The sequence below is a fragment of the Mustela erminea genome, chromosome 15, assembly GCF_009829155.1.
Source record: "Mustela erminea isolate mMusErm1 chromosome 15, mMusErm1.Pri, whole genome shotgun sequence".
Classification (NCBI taxonomy): domain Eukaryota; kingdom Metazoa; phylum Chordata; class Mammalia; order Carnivora; family Mustelidae; genus Mustela; species Mustela erminea.
The window spans coordinates 30,042,669-30,060,653 of NC_045628.1; the positions used below are offsets into that span (position 1 = coordinate 30,042,669).

Consider the following 17,985-nt stretch of genomic DNA (forward strand, 5'->3'; position numbering starts at 1 on the left):
TGTGTTTTCCACCGTCTCATTAAGGACAGTGACACATCCCTTACAGCTCAGATTAAGAAAAAAATAGGTATTACTATGTCTGGTATTACACAACTTCTGAGATAAGCTCTGCCTGAGAGAAAGTTAACAGCTCACTCACCACTGCTCTTCCTCTCTCATGAGGGTGTGGGAGGTATTTATTAAAAGCTGCAATATGTTTCTCTCTCTACAGCTTACTTAAATTGCTTTTGTAGAGTACCAAACACATTTGCAAAATTAAGAGCCTCCATATAAAAAATTTACTATGGCAGTTCTTTTGTGCCAAGAACTAAATCTTAGGCATTAAGCTTTAGTTCAAAGGGAATATTTGGCTCTCTGAAAGGAGTATAGAATACAGTGAAATTACTGGTATAATTCTTCGGTTCTGTTGACACAGCAAAATGGGCTCAATGTATATATAGTTCTTTTCAATGAGAGAGGCTTTAATATTTTATATTTAAGAAATTAACATGTCCATAGAGAAATTGGACAACATAGGTATTTTAAATATAAGATGTAACCAAGAATTTTAGTGACTCTAATTCACCATGGTTGATTGAGATTATGCCATGAGCAAGAGTTAGTCTTTGGCTTAAGCAAGCAGACCAATCACAAGATATCAGATTCCTTCAATCTGATTTCACTTCTGGGGGACTCAGAATGGTAGACCTGGAAAGCAATAAGCTTTAGTAGCTGGATGATCAAAGGTCCTCTATTAGTTTGAGATTTTGACCTTTGATTCACAAAGTATTTGTTAAGCACCTAATTGGGAGCAAGCATTATATTCTGCATTGCAAATAAAGAAGGGAGTAAGACAGACCCAATTCTTGGAGATGATTAAATAATAATTCCCTCTATGAGACAAAAGCCATGGAACAGGAAGTTCAGAGAGCTTGAGAATTTCTAGAAGAAGCACCTGAGACAGGGGTGGTGGGTCCAGGGGACCTCCCAGAGCTAAGTAAGAGACACCTATTTTGAGACCTAAGGGATAAGTAAAAGTTAGTGCGATACAGATGAAGGATGGGTGGGGTTTGCTGGTCGGGGGAGCATGATGGGAGGTAGGCGTGGGAAAACCTGTGGAGGCAGGATAAGGTAGACTGGAAACCATGTTAAGGAAGATGGTCATTGTCCAATGGTAATGGAAAGCCCCTGGATTTGATCAGAATGACATGATCAGATGTGTGTTTTAGGAAGGTCACTCTATACTGTTGCCAATGGATTGAAGATCAGGAGGCAAAACTGACAGCAGAGGGACCAGTTAGGAGACCGATTTACAATCCGGTTATGGTAGTATCAGAAAAGATCAAGTGTCTTAGTTTCTGAGATAGAAGCATCCAAAATAGCCTACTGATTACGTGAGGAATGAAGCACTGGAAAAAGTTGAGGTTTTCCCTCCCCACCAGCTTTCTTTCTTGAGCAGCTATATGAGAAATCTGCATCAGGAAGATAGCAAGAACCTCTTCTCTTGTTGGAATACTAAAACTTAAGAGGTATATGTTTTAGCCAATAGGAAGCCCTTAAAATATGGAAGTGCAATAATACAAATACTTCAGAATATTTTTTCACTTCAGATGAAGGATGCCTTTTCTAACTGTAAAGGCCTAAATGGCACTAGTTGCTTTTCAATCTTCATTTGGGAGCAGCAGTTTATAGGCGACAGATAATTGAATGTCTTCCTTTTATGTTGGTTCACGAAAATGTGAAACTGTCCCTGCTAAAAAGCCTTGTAGTTTCTCCCTGAATAAATGAAAATTCTGTGCACATCTGCATTTGTTCAAGTTGTTGTGTTCCTAGAAGGAGCTCAGGGATACCTACTTACATTCAGATCGATGACCAAAGTTTATTCTGCCTCTAACTGTGAATTAAATATACAGCTGCTGGAAATGTCAGCAAAATCACATAAAAAGGCCTCTGATTCACTGCTGTTCTACTATTAAATAATCGGTGCTCCTGTCACATTGAATTGGATGTAAAAGTGCCTGTGGCTGTTATTCCTCTGGGAGACCCTTTAAAAGGCCCCTCTCCCCGCTCCCACCCCATCCTCCCCCAGCCCTGCTAAAATCAAGTGGGTATGATAAATACATTATAGTTGCAGGTGGCTGTGCCAATTGAATGAAGTCACTCTTTTCAAATATGCAGCTTTCCTGTTCGTCTGTTCTGCTCTAATTCTTGAACAACCTGGCTGGTCATCATTAAATCTGGTGTCACCCCTAAAGAACAGTGAGACATTGCTTAGGTTCCATTCATGGATTCATGGCTGCCTTCTGAATGCAACATGATGGCCAAGATTTTAAAATTTCCTTTTCTTAGGAATCTCATCCATATAAGGAAAATTCTTATTATAGAAATTGTTCTAGAAGTTGCTGAAATACGAACTACCTTTTTATAAAATTAGTGTCTTCTAAGAAACAATAGGCAAAGAAACACGAGAAAGTTGCCATTGTCTGTCCACAAAGCACATTTGCCAGACGTAGGGAGAGAAGGAAGGGAAAGTGAGATAAAGGGGAAAGTGTGTGTGTGTGTGTGTGTGTGCGTGTGTCAGAGACAGTAGTACATTTTGTGGAATCTGAGGGAAGAGTTGGCTACAGTAATCACTGTTAGTGATTCTGCATGTGGTTAGTAAACCTAATCACTTCCAACATGGTGGGGAACCTCCTCATACTGTTACTAATGAAAAGAAAAATCTGTCCCCACCAAAACCACTATGAAGAAATGGTTTTACTTAACAAAGATATTCCCATACAATTCTCAGTAGCAGGGTCAGCAGAAGTCTGCTGTCATTTCAGCTATCAGGAAACCTCTATGAGACTACTTTCTCTCCTCCCTGTCACTTTTGTGATAACTTTCTAGAGTAAATGTTTCTAATTGTAGCCCTTTGGCTGCAGAGTGGGAGGTGGGGACTTAGAAGGGAAGAGACTGTGGGGAATATGAAGGGTGGACAGAAAAAGAGGGTCTGAACTGTTTTGGCCATAGTTTTTGTTCTTCTTCTAGACAGTGACATCAGAAAGGTGTGAGTTTAGATGTTTAGATCTGGGATGTGTTTTCTTTCTTAATAAGGTCATTTAATGACTTTGAGCTACAGTTTCCTCTTCTATAAAACAGGGTTTGTGAATAAATTTCTCTTGGGTAGTTGTAAGAATTAAATGTATAGAAATTGCCAGTCACACAGGAGGTGCTCAATAAATGCTACTCTCAATAGAGATGGCTCTGCAAACCTCTTTATGCCCGCCTATTCCAAAGACCCCAGCAGCACAGAGATAAAAAACATACAAACAGAAATGGCAAAATCATGCACGAATGTAGACAACAAACTAGGAGATAGAAGATCTGAGCCAGTGAGTGTGTATTAAAAGGTCTTCTTTCTCCCAGTGGTCTGCAGCACTTTTCCCTAGATTAATTTGCTCTCTGAGCCTAGAATATTGAAACTATAGTTCTCAGCTCTGTGTTTATCATGATAACATTGTGAACAATTTGAATTTGAATTTCTAATATAATGTACTCTGGGGCATTAGCTAATATTATCTTATTAGCGTATATTATCTTATTGTTTATTAATAAAGGACTTTAGGTAAAAGATGTCACGTAAAGATAGTAAATTGTAAGATATTTGTAGAACTCAAACTGGAAGTTCACAGACAAAATCTGCTGTAATATTTTGTGAGCCCACACAGACTGTTGAGCCTGTGATTTTGAGGACCCTAAATATCCTTTCTGATGCTCTACAGTCATCCTTATGAGCCACCAGTTTGGTTCAATTCCTCAAAATACTTTTTCTCCTGATTTAACACTCCATTTGCTACAGACAGGGAACACTAAGTTGTCTTACTGCAAATAAAAAGTTAAAACTGAGTCAAGAGTGGTTTGATTGTTGATTCCAGAAGAATGCAACATGTTTCCTTGCTGACAGGAGAAACATGAGTCACAATTGTGTCTTCACTTGAACACTAAAGAAAGAGAAAAGAAAAACTCTCTTTTTTGGGAGAGAAGGAAACAAAATTCCTAACCAGAACGTTGAGACCTATCAAGATACTTAGGCAAAGTCATTTACCCCTCAGGGTTTCTGAGAGCTGAAGATTTCACTTTAATGAGATTGTCCAAGCCTTCACTGTTTGAAAGAGAGGAAAAAAAAAAAAAAAGTTCAGATTAGGGATAGGTTTTTGGTTGGGCTAGATCAATAAAGCAACATTATAAATCCACGCCATCCAGGGGCAACAGACAGATGAAAACATGAAATGACTGCTTTTATCTGATTACCTCTGACGACTTCTGGCCACTGCAGGATTCACTTTGATGAGGTTATCCAGATCCTGGTTTCTTTAAATAGAAAAATAAAAGGCGAGCAGGTTAATGATAAAGTTCTTTTGGCAGGAGCAGTCAGGTTACAAATCTGCTTGAAATAACAATAAAACAAAACATTCTTCCTGACCAAAGCACAAAAATGAATATAGATCGGTTACCTCCGGTTGTTGGTGAGAATTTCAGGATTCACTCTGATGAGCTTATCAAGATCTTGATTTCTTTAAGTAGAAAAAAATTTAAAGAAGTTTGTGTTAGAGAAAATGCATGTTCAAGTTGGCTGGAATTAGAAGAAAAGATTAGCTATCTTATCGTGTAGTATGATACATACTGGTTTGGCATAGAACAGCCTTGAAATAAGTTTTCTAGCTAATCTAGGGGGACAAATTATGCTGGATTAGAAGAGAAGCTGCTCTGACTTTACATACTTCATAGCCAGAGCACATCCACAGGGGCACGTTGGCAGGCCTTCACAGCAAACATCTGGTGATTAACAACTTAGCACTCTGCAGTGTTTTAGCATTATGAAGATACATGCTGATTTTCATGTCCTTTTCCTTGTTATTTTTAAGATCCTATTCACCAACTAAAGATATTTTTTAAATAAGTTCTAAAATTGGGATTATACTTAGCCTAAGGCTTGGCATGGAGAATCCCAGCAATCCATTATATTGGTGACTTTTTTTCCTTTACAGTAACTAAAAAACTGAATTAAATGCAGACTCTGAAGACTGTCCACTTCCCACTGTAAGCCCCACCAGTTCCTTTTCCTCAGTCATGAACACTATTTCTTCCTACAAAGTTTGCTGCCATTCACTGCCTCAGTATAATACCTTGTTTTAAGTGATGATTTTTCAAAGTGTTCTCTTAAACCCCTTTTTAATATTTATTCCGGGAAATAAGATAGCCTGTTTTGGCAAGAAATTGCAGGACTGAGAACACTGGCTTTCCCGTACCCTCTTGGACAACAAACTGCCTGTCTCCCCTTTCCCACCCCCTCAGCAGCCCTTTTTCCTTATAGAAAAATAAGAGACATTTTACCCATCAAAAAGATTGAAACAAAGTTAAGAACTGACGGGAAGGCATTTAGAGCTTCATCCCTAAAAAATTCTAAGGAAAGTTCTGCATTTCCCTCCCTCAACCCTAACGTTTCCATAGAATGTGCTTCCCAGCTCCTGGCTTCACTCAGTTTCTTTTCAGATTTTCATGGTAGACAGAAAGCTGCTAATTGAATATTTACTATTTTGAATTATCTCCAATAATAGTATTTGCAATTAAAGATAATCAGTTGGTGTCTACAAATACTATTAAAGGAATGATAACATAAGACAGCTATCCAAAATACAGTTTCCTTGCATGAGCTGACTGCAAATCTTATAAAGCTCAACTGTGCCTAAAAGACAATAACCTCTGAAGGGAGGTTATTGTATACCTCTAACTAAAGTAACATTGTATGTTAACTACACTGGAATTAAAATAAAATAAAGTGAGGTTAATTTCATATATTAGAAGAAAAAGTATTCAAAGGTCACAGTCTTTTAACATATAAATTAATCACAATATTTCTTAGTATAACTGCATGTAATATTCATGTACCAGCAAAATTAGAATAAGCTGCACACACAACCATGAGAACTTCCACTTTCACTGTTCTGATGAGCACAGAAAATCTGATTTATCTAACAGCCTGGACAGTGATATTCAAATTACTGTTTCATAAAGCCCATTAAGAAATACACTTTGCATCACAGTCCAATACTCTCTTTTCAGACAGACAGACATACAGAAGCAAACACGAATTTCATTAAATAACACCTTTACTACATAGGAACACTCATATTCTCCCCTCTATTTAATTAATTTAACTGAAAAAAAGCTGATTGCCACTTACTACATTAATTACAAGACCCTTTAATGGGTTTTGACCTATAGTTTGAGAAATCCTAGCTTAGAAAATATAGAAATAGATGCTATGTTTTATCACTACTCCTAAAAAGACAGCATGGCGTTTTTAACAAAATAAAGGTCTTGGTGTCAGTTCTGAATTGCCTTGATTGATAGCATCATGTGGTTTATCTCAATGAACTAAAAATAACAAATGTATAGACCTTATTTTTTTTAAGGCCCTGGATCCCTGCATACAAAGGAATCTTTTATCTAAAGTTTATCCAGGAAATGTAACATTCTTCCTACTCAAGTGACTGCTTTCATTTGTTTTGCTTCAAGGATGTAGTAAAGAGATATATCCAAATATTTAGCCATTATTACCTCCACGTAGTTGAAGAGTTGTAAAGTTTGCAGTCATTTGCACATTTGTGCCATTGTCATGTATGAAGCCATATTTCAAGAGACTCTGAAGAGAAGTAAAGCACATCTCTGGGCTATCCCATGGCAAGAGCAACAATCCTAGCTTTATAAGTCTCTATTCCCATAGGTTCTTAATTAACTCTGATTTATTTTACGATCAAAGTTTGTGTCTGTGATTTCGAGACCAGGAGTTGGTCTGGGAGTGAGAAGAACTCATAGGAGACTATGAGATTTTTGTTCCTGGCCTCACTATTCTCATCTGTTAAAATAAGGAGATCGGACCATTTGTAAGAATCCACCCATCCCTAACATCTACTCCCAGGAATCTATGAATATGAAGCTGACTGCCTGTCATGTTTACTATACTAGCTAGTCAATGTCACCTTTTCTTTTTAAATGCAATGTCCTGACAATGCATTCTATATGCAGCAAGCAGAATATGAGTGTTCCAAAATGTAATATATTAAATTGACAACCTATTATTCTCTTGGAGTAACATCTCTGTGCCCCCAGTACATAATTAGCTTTAATCTATGATAATTGCCTGCTGTTAATAAGATTGAATATGTCTACTGAATTCTCTTTTTGGCGTCCATGGCCTATAATTATACCGAATGTGCAACTAATGATACCTAGTTGTAAGCTTCAAACCCAGTAGGTGCTCAGTAATTATTCTCTGCCTAGCATATCACAGAACTACTACCAGTCTTCCACCAGTTTTCTCTGTGATGCTGGTCAGATCACTTAGCCTTCGTCAGTCTGCTTCCTCTTCTGGAAATGGAATATATTTGCCTGGAACAGCAGTTTTCAAAACTATTCAGACTAACAGGGCTGGGAGTTCTCTCAGCTTCCTTCCTTCATCTCTAAAATTTTGCAATTTTATATGTACCAGCTAAACTCAATAAGGGAAATCATGAGAACATTCTTAAGTGACATGTGTATATATGTATATATATTATTTATATGACATATAGAATATATAATCTTATATATTGTGTATATTATCTATATACTCCTTTAGTGTGAAACAGTATTAAAAATCCTCATGTACCCAGAGAAAACATGAGTTTTATCATCTTATAGACACCACCTAAAGAAATAACAAATTTAGGCCCATAACTTGGCTGGAGGCATCAAATGATCTAAGGAACAATACGGTTCATAAAATTTCTGCTGACTACCAGAGAACACTCACTAAAAATGAAGTGCATGGTATTGCTGATGATGAATCTCATAAAATGTTCTAGGTCTTTATAAACATGAACTATTATTAATATATTTTCATCAGTTCCAGAGACAAAGAAGGGAAGTCACTACCACATTATTTTCTCCAGCTCTCACTCTTTCTTGCTAGAAACAAATAGATATTTATTTCCAGGAACATATAAAAACTGTGATGGCTTTTTAATACCTATATGCAGTTTGTGCACAGAATAACTATAAGCCACTTACATTCTTACTGTACTTAAAGAGGAAAAAAAAGCCAAAACAAACAAACAAATAACATCTTTCTCTTACCCAGCCATGTTTTTGACAGCTTTGGGGCTTACATTGATAAGTTCATCAAGACCTTCTTTCCTGCTAAAACAAAATAAAAGTTCAAATTCAGCTTGAAATCTGCAAATTTTATGACTGACATTTTTTCTTTTGATACATGTGGATTATACAATGGGATCCTAGATAAAAAGTAATGCTTGCCAAGTTTCTACTTTATGAAGTTTTTAAAAATCCTCAAAAAACCTACTGAGGTAGATATCACCATCCTCCCCTTACAAATAAGAAATTGAGCTTCATGGGATTTAAGGCTCTTTGGGGGCAAGTAGGAATAAGTAAGAGATAATGAACCAGGTTTGGAAACATAGCAACTCGACCCCAACCCTCACACTCCTTTTCACTATCATGTTCCCTCTATGCTCACAGTAATTCCTTATATCTGCACCATGTTTTGCACCGTCATCATAGTAATCTTGAGAGAGATACCTTGGAGTTACTCTGGCATGCTTTTCTTGACCTTTGACCCCAGATACAACGAGTTTTACCTCCTCAAGAAGACAGAACTACGGTCAATGTCGTGCGAAAATATCATGGTCAAGTATAAGAATGCTATGTCACCAATTTTCTTGAGTCATTTAAAAACTAATCCTTGGGTTTGTGGAGAAGAGAAAGTCAATATTCTTTGGTTTATCTAGTTTTATGAACAAATGATTTATTAACTATAAATTTACGGTAATGCTATGATTGTGTCAAAGTGGACTTCTTAAGTAGGGATTATACAGCATTCTCTTTAATATTGTAATGAAATAAATTGAAACAATGAAAAAAGAAGAGTCCATCCAGCATCACTACACATCAACAAATCAATCTGTTCTTATTTTTTTCATGTCCTCTTTCAGAATGCCCTTAGCCAAATGATTGATCTTATTTTTTTGGCAGAAATTGGAGACTTGCTCAGGAGTCTTCAATAATCTTGATATATCTACCTTGTGTTTGCTGAGGCAACATGTTTGGATCCTAAAAAAATGATGCCAAGTTGTAACAGCTGGTAAAATAATTCAAAATCAATAATTATCTTTACATTCTTTTCAACTTTAATATTACATTAAGAGAAATTATTGCTAACTTAAAACTTCATCAGGGGTGTCTCGGTGGCTCAGTTGGTTAAGTGTCTGCCTTCGGCTTAGATCTTGATCCCACAGTCCTGGCATTGAATCCTGCATTGGGCTCCTTGCTCAGTGGGGAGTCTGCTTCTCCCACTGCCTGCCGCTCCCCCTGCTTGTGCTCAATCTCTCTTTCTGACAAATAAATAAACAAAATCTTAAAAAAAAAAAAACACCTTCTTCATTACTTGAATTCCCTTTAGTCCTACATAGAAGCGGGTGGCTATGAATTCATATCTTATACCATTATGTATATATGAAAATTTAATTTAGTTTTATTCTTGTTTCTTTCAAGACAACCCCAAATTTAAATTGCTCTTAAGCTTCTTATTTTCCATATCATATTTTGCATTTAGGATATTTTGGGAGGTTGTAACGAACAAGAGAAAAATACAAAATTGTTTATCATTTACATGTACTCCTTGCTTCCCTCTCTAAAAAATAACAAAAACAGGGACGCCTGGGTGGCTCAGTGGGTTAAGCCTCTGCCTTCAGCTCAGGTCATGATCTCAGTGTTCTGGGATCGAGCCCCACATCAGGCTCCTGCTGCCCCCGCCTGCCTCTCTGTCTACTTGTGATCTCTCTGTCAAATAAATAAATAAAATATTTTTTAAAAATAACAAAAACGAGCAAACAAGCAAACAAAACAACAAAACTTGGGACTTCTAAAAAATAGTTATTTCCCAATTCCGAAGTGTGCAGGTAATATATATGATGCGAATGTGTAACACTGAGGCTACTCTAGGATAATAATTAAATCACTTCAGAATTGCACTTCATGCAAGGCTAAATCAGAACAAGAAGACTTTTGGATTACATAAATTACTTTTATTCTAAGCACCCAAACAGGCAATCATACCTTTAAAGAGACTTTCCTATTATCCCAATAGGCTTTTATACCAACGCTAACTCCAAAGGCCTAAACAAGTTGCCTAATTGGATATGCATTATTATTGGACACTATGTCATACATCCTGAAGAGTAAAAAGGCCAGAAAGGTTTGTATCACTTAAGGAATCTTTAGAATTAACTTGTAAACAATTTTATCATGCACATATCCTTTCATGTAAATTATTATGTTGAACTATTATGCTGAAATAGAATGATGTTGAAATCCCAAGCATGGAACACAAACCCATACTGATAAGAGATATTTTAAGAAATTCTTTATCCTCCATTGAAGCCCACAGTCTGGGAGGCCTGAGCAAGGACATGAACACTAGGTTTATGACACAAAGCTGTTGATTCTGGGTCCCATCACTGGTTGCCTCAATGGTAGAACAGTAAATTACATTTTTTTAAATTAATTTATTTATTTTCAGCATAGCAGTATTCATTATTTTTTCACCACACCCAGTGCTCCATGCAATCCATGCCCTCTATTATACCCACCACCTGGTAACCCAACCTCCCACCCCCCCGCCACTTCAAACCCCTCAGACTGTTTTTCAGAGTCCATAGTCTCTCATGATTCACCTCCCCTTCCAATTTCCCCCAACTCCCTTCTCCTCTCTAACTCCCCTTGTCCTCCAAGCTATTGGTATGCTCCACAAATAAGTGAAACCATATGATAATTGACTCTCTCTGCTTGACTTATTTCACTGAGCATAATCTCTTCGAGTCACATTTTTTTTAAGGTTAAATAGAAAAAAAAAATAGAGGAATTCCATGAACCTCACCTTTGGTTAATTCTGTTTGTTTCAGGAGACACTCTGATAAGGCTGTCAAGACTTTGGCCCCTTTAAAATGTGGAAGAAATGATTAGGTCAGTGGTCGATTTCCATCATGTGGTTGCAAATATTAAAACCAAGAAACATTTTTTGTTATAAAAATATTTTGTTATATAATAGTTATGAATACAGAGATCATCTCAAAGGATTGGAGATTTCCAGTGCTATGAATATATATATATATATGTGTATATATATATATATACACATATATATATATTTGGACCTAATTACTGCTGCATAGAAATAATAAACAATAACCAATGGCTTTAGAAAATTCATGATGTGCCAGGCAGTGGTCAAGTGATTTATATGATATATATATAAGTGAATCCTCACATTTATTCTTGTTTCTTTCAAGACAACCTCAAATTTAAATTGCTCTTAAGCTTTTTGTTTTCCAAATCATATTTTGCATTTAGGGTATTTTGGGAGGTTGTAATAAACAAGATATCACATCAATCATTCAATATAGGAAGTATTATCACCCTATTTTCTCAAAGGGAAAAACTGAGACACAGAAGATTAAGTGAAAACAAAGTAATCTAACTCAAGAGCGCTTGGCTCTGTCCATGATACCACCCATCGTACTGGCACTGAGTAATTGTGTTAGCACTGAAGTGACTACACAGCACCTGGTCCAGTTTCCTTACTGTGAGGACAAGGAAACTGAAACAAGGGAAGTGGCCAGTCTCATTTTGCACAGTTAGTGGGGGCAGAGCCAAGACCTAGACCCACAGCTATGGTCTACCATCTCCCATCCCACTTCTGTGCCAGCCTCTGTGTAAGAAGAATAAACAAATCAAAGAACACAAGTGTCTTGTCCATTCTTGGAAATCAACTGTTTATCTAAGTAATCAAAGATTGTCTCCATTTTATTAAGAATTAGTTGGCCAAAATTTCAGATATGAGGTCATGAAGGTCAGCATGACTTTTCTTGAACTATTAATTGAGTTCAGTGTCAGTCTGCTACAATCATTAATATAGTTATGTTTTTAAGCATTAATATGAGTGAAACAAAAAAATCAGAGGCATATTAAATCTTACCCTTGCATACTTTTTCCTGTTCTTGGAACCACCTTGATGGGGTTATCAAGATTTTTGGAACTTAAAAACAAAAAGCAAAAATGATAAGTAAAAATGGAACTAAATCAGTTAAGTATTTATTTAGAAGATATATGTGCTCAAGATTAATTTTACTATTAGGTTTTGAGAAAAATCAATACCAGTCTTTGTTCTTAATTTGAAAGATACAAATTTTGATGTCCATACAAATCATCAATATATGGCTCAGTTCCTATTTACCCTCAAAATGAAACCATAACATTCAGGCAGTATTGAGTTTTTAAAAAATCAATCAGCAACTATGTATTGATTTGCCAAAAACTTTCACCTGCCCCCCACAAGTATTCCATCTAACACTATAGCTGTTACTATACTAGATTTTGTTAATCATTTCCCTTTACAGTGCTTTCTTGCTTTAAAGGGATTTATATCCATCATTTTGCTTGATCCTTACAATAACCAAGTGATAGAGGTAGACCAGATAGTTATAAATGATCCTCATTTTATAAATGAAGAAGCCTCAGCTCAGGGTGTTCAAGGGACTTGCTCAAAGGCATCCCACTGGGAAGTAATGGATTTCAGACTTTTTGATTCCAACCCAAAGATTTTTTTCCACACAGCTTCTCTGATGAGCGGCACAAATTGATGCAGGCGGGGATGGAAGAAAGATAGTATGTAATCTTCACCCTGTGTTACTGCTGTTTACTTCAGGAGTCACTTTGATGAGATTGTCAAGGCTCTGGCCCCTTTAAAACATTGAAGAAAAATGATGAGGTTAATGAGAGATTAACACCAAATGAATAAAGCCATTTATTAAAACTCAGAAACAGGATAAACACTGAGATCATGCCAAAGAATGGAAAATTGTTAAAAGTAACTATGTAGAAGAATGTAGGGATTTGTACATCTCTAAGACTCAATGAGACAATATTTTAATCTTAGAGGCTTTAGGCCAGTCACAAACACTGTACTTGGACTCTGTCTCGAATATGATTCATTTAATGCTATGCTCTTAACCTTCGCTAGGTGCACTGAACATTTTGTAATAGTCTATATATGCATCTCATGGAACATTCCAGAAAGTACATCCTCTTACTATCAACCTCCAACATGCTGTGGTAATTTAAAATCAACTTTGGAGAATCTATATTTTGTAAAATTGACATTCATTATCAGGTTTTCTATTCATAACACTGGATTAAGAGTAATATACCAATTTTTTGAGGTCCATGTTATTCAACCTGGTATCTGCATGTGGTGCTTACAACTATGTGTTCAAACTACAAAGTTTGACTAGTTCTGTTGGCAACAAATAGTAGGAAGATTAAAATCTATAGAGGTCTGAAATATAAGCTATGTTTACTATAATAAAAACTCCATGTAGTCAGTATTTTGTTGTTATCTTTAAATATTTCTGTTTATGATCTTAATAGAAGTTTACTTTTCTTATTGTTTCTATGTGTTTTCCTTATACATAGCACAAGCAAATGCCCCTCCGATCTACAGAGGATGCCACATGGGTAAAGAACTTCCACAGAAGGTAATCCCTGTTTTTCCATGCCCTATGGTCCTGCTAAGATTGTATCACAAAGTCTCTGAGGTTGCATCTATACAACATCAAAGATAGGGATATTTGAATGCAATCAGATGTTGACCCAAGTTTTGACTTGTATTCAGATAACCAAGACTGTATATACCCAGGCTAAAAGCAGCAAGAGAAAAAATGCAGACATTTTCTATGCAAAATGAAACAATTAATCCAACAGAAGCAACTATTCTGTCCCAGACTACCCCTTGTTGATATTTTTTACCTCTTGTTAATTTTTGCCTACATGAAGTACATGAGATTTGAATGCCAGAGTCTGAGAAAAAAAATTCCCAGAATTCTATTTCCAGATTTGAATACTTAAGAAAAAGTAATAACACACAATAAGCATTGTAACCCCTCCCTTGTAATGTTTGTGTTGATTCTGGCATTTGCTTTGATTATATTGTCAAGAACTGATCTCTTTACACATATTAAATAAAGCACATATAAGTGGAAGGTTATTTAAATCTCAAAGTAAATAAAATCAATAAAGCAGAGTATGCTGATTAATGTAGTCATTTAAAATAATATTTTGAGCTAAACTGTGAATCAATGCCTCATAATGCATATATCTTTATATTCGATCATTCTTTCAAACCACAAATAGTTATGGAAACCTATGAATAATATGGGCTTAGGCTTAGCCCTCATGAGGCTTCGATTCTAACTTGGTTAGAGGCAGGAAGCATACAATCAAACATACAAACAAATGTCACAATTCCAGATAACAATATATACTCCGAAGAAAAGAAGGAGTGCCTGGTGCCTGTGGTGCTGGGATTGAAGGAAGGGGTGGTGACAATTATAGTCAATGGTCAGAAATGACAAGTTGGGCATAAAGTAGTTCCAAAGTGCAAAAAGCATATAAAGAACTCATAAAGCAGGAATGAAATCAGGAATAGAAAAAAAGATTAATTTGGCCATACTGTATGGAACAAGTACGCAACCATTACTGAGGGTTAGAATTGTATTCTACCTGAAATGGAAAAGCCCTGTAATTTTTTAATAAGAGAGGGAGCGTGATTTAGTTTTGTTTTAAAAGATCGACAGGACTTAATTACCTGTAGTGAAAGAAAAAGACAACCAGTGTCCCTGAAAGTTCTCACAAGGTGCATGCACACACACACACACACACACACACACACACGCACACTGTGCATACTCTGAAACACATGGACATGGATGCACACACATAAAGCACATAGACATCCATGTACATATAAAGTCATATACACACAAAAGCATAGAGATATATGTGTATCCATGTACATGCAAGCATGTGAGCACTTTCATGCAACCACATACAGGACATTTGAGAAGACATGCACACGCACATATGCATATGCACTGACACACACAAAGGCACGCCTATACATATACACACACTCACGCAAACACAAGTACACACACGCAAAACATTTATTTTCATGTATACACAGGGGCACACATAGACATGCACACACACATACCCCAATGTATGAAAAACAATGAGATGATTTAAACTACTCATAAACAAAAATGAAGAATACAAGGATTTTTCTTGGAGAATCAAAGTAATTTAAATATTTGAACAGTATCTAAATCATTAACAGAACATAATTCATCTAAATCTTCATTGTTGCTAACAATTACTTATAGTTATTCTGTGCTAGGCATGACAGTGTGATGATCTCTATTTTGTGGATGAGTCAACTGAAGCATGAGGACACAGCTAGCAAGTGACCAAGCCAAAATGTGAACCCAGAATTTAGACTCTCTGCTCCAGTTACCATCCCAGACCACCTAGGTAGCCAAGGAAATCAATGCTTTCTTCTCAGTCTATGGGGGCATATAAGAGTGTCTAACTTGCTGGATTGCTGGGCCTTCGACCATGTCATGCTGCTAGAACAGGACAGCCTGGCAGTGTGTACGCCAGCTTGTCAGCTAGCTGGGCCCCTGCTCTCCTGACTGGGCCTGCAGGCACAAGCAACACATTTTAGAATCAACTAATAATATCATGTATGGAGTTAACTGAATGGAAAGAAGTTCAAAAGAAACCACATGGAATTATTTGGTGTACTGTTTTCAGCAACGTACCAACAAGCTCAGTTTTAAATATATTCCATCTGCTTTTTAAAAAATAAAAAGCAGGAGGACATAAGCTTTCCAGATTTACTTGACAGTTCATGGGTAGCGGAACTCTTTTAATGAAGTACACTCTGTTAAGTTCTTCATCTTTAAATATATACCATGTAGGCATACATATGCTACACACAAATATACTAGACATGCACACACCATTCACACATGAACACATCCACATATACCCACACACACTACTTACACATCCACATACATACACATATATATTTATACTGTTATACATCCATATCCATGGTATATATATACACACATATATATACATTTTGATGGTAATTTCATATGTTAACTTGACTGGGCTACGGAGTGTCTACATTTGGTCAAACATTATTCTGGGTATGTCTGGGAGGGTGTTTGGGGTGAGATTAACATTTAAATGTATAGAGTAAAGCAGATGGTCCTCCCGAACATAGTGGGCCACAACCAATCAGTTGAGGATGGGATAGAGCAAAAAGACTAAGTCAGAAGGGAGTTTGCCTGACTGACTGCTTGATTTAAGACATCTCCATCTTAAACTACATCTCCCAATCCTTAGGCATTTGGATTTGAATAGAAACTTTATTACTGGCTCTCCTAGATGTCCAGCTTGCCAACTACAAATCTTGGGACTTCTCAGTTTCTATAAGATCATGAGCCAATTCCTTAGAATAAATCTCTTTTTCTCCCTATGTATATACATATCCTATTGTTTCAGTTTCTCTGGAAAACCCTAATCAGAACATGTATATACTCTTATACCCAAACCCTTATACATACACACTATTTATATATACAGAAATACATTTGTACAAACACACACTACTTACACACACACACAAGAAATCATTTAACTCAGTAGAGAAACTGAAATTCCCATTTAATTTCTCAAAGTCTACCTGACAGTAAACGTCACTCAAAAAATAAAAATGCAAAAGATCACTTCTAAGCATCATTTGTATAAAACTGCTTAATATGATATGTTTGGGGGGGAAAGAGAACTTGGTTTGAATTTCAATTTACTCTCCTGAATACAAACACTCAGGGTTCCAATGTGCTTATGAATGCCAAAGGGAAGGAAGAAAGCTTTAAATGTCTTACCTCTTGATATTTTTATTTGCTTCAGGATTCACTTTAATAAATCCATCAAGGTCTTGTTTCCTTTGAATAAAGAAATGAGTTTTAATGAATGCTATTAATTAAAACATGAATCAAGTGAATGATGATTGGAGAAGTAATGTAAGTCAAAGTTCTGTACTGGATTCAGGCAGAATATAAATTTCTACTCAAGATATCAGATATAATCGCCTATTCCATTTTTAAATAATAAGAACAATGTCAATAAAAGTAATAATGATAATAATATTTTTTTAAATAAGAATATATGTTTTCATATAAAGTCAACAATTTCCCTAACCCACGCTTTTTAAAAATATAATCAAGTATGACAAATTACAAAGAGCAAGAAAAAAACACCTTGCATAGTAAGAAAATTGACTCATTTTTGGGAAGACACATGTCACCCTCATTAAAATGCACTGAATAATATCAAAAGGAGATCATCTGAACCTAGAAAAAAGAATACTGTAGGGGTTGGCAGAAGTATTGTGACTTCTTGCTGCTATCGTGTTGACAGAGCCGTGAAGAGGAGAAAAAATGGTGGAATTTCTTTCCTCCCAGAGGGTATACCTGCCCAGCCTTTCTCTTGGGCTGCCTTCTGAGACCATCATCCTTAGAGAAGCCGACTTACAAGAGTTTTAGTCAAGCCTCGCTTTTGGCTATCTTTGCTAATTTAGAGATCCACCTTGAAAATGTAATCAAGACCATGCATTCTTTAAATACAAAGAAACTCATTTCAGTAACTCATGCGTAAAACAAATCCAAGTCTAAAATCTAGGATAAAAGGCAACTTACTATCAAACGCTAGCACAGTTCTTCAAAAAATTAAGCGATTTTATTAGAAACAAGAAGGGAAGGTCATGTGGCCCACTATTATTGTCTATCTCCAGGTTAATAAAATATGGTTATGAAGTTAAAATGCTGAATCATTTTATCTTATTGATTGTTACGTACAGAGATCAGACTTAAAGACACTAATAATTCTTTTTTTTTTTTTGACACTAATAATTCTTAACCCAGTGGCATTTTCACTTCCTTTGGGCTTTGCTTAGATAAGATCATCAAGGTCTTTACCTCTTAAAAAAAAAGT

At 36.2% G+C, this 17,985-nt stretch overlaps 1 protein-coding gene across 11 annotated transcripts in view; it reads right to left on the bottom strand.

The window, feature by feature from the left end:
* The window catches only part of SCEL (sciellin), a 204,945-nt gene that overhangs the window by 20,770 nt on the left and 166,190 nt on the right, over nucleotides 1-17,985 (bottom strand). For 10 of the 11 annotated variants that reach the window (XM_032314543.1, XM_032314549.1, XM_032314550.1 and 7 more), the window contains 8 exons: nucleotides 16,878-16,937; nucleotides 12,760-12,819; nucleotides 12,056-12,115; nucleotides 10,958-11,017; nucleotides 8,140-8,202; nucleotides 4,476-4,535; nucleotides 4,273-4,332; nucleotides 4,067-4,123 (listed from right to left, as the gene is read on the bottom strand). In XM_032314543.1, coding sequence (XP_032170434.1) covers nucleotides 4,067-4,123; nucleotides 4,273-4,332; nucleotides 4,476-4,535; nucleotides 8,140-8,202; nucleotides 10,958-11,017; nucleotides 12,056-12,115; nucleotides 12,760-12,819; nucleotides 16,878-16,937 — 480 coding nt within the window. The remainder of the gene's footprint in view (nucleotides 1-4,066; nucleotides 4,124-4,272; nucleotides 4,333-4,475; nucleotides 4,536-8,139; nucleotides 8,203-10,957; nucleotides 11,018-12,055; nucleotides 12,116-12,759; nucleotides 12,820-16,877; nucleotides 16,938-17,985) is intronic. The other variant, XM_032314548.1, reaches the window with a different exon arrangement.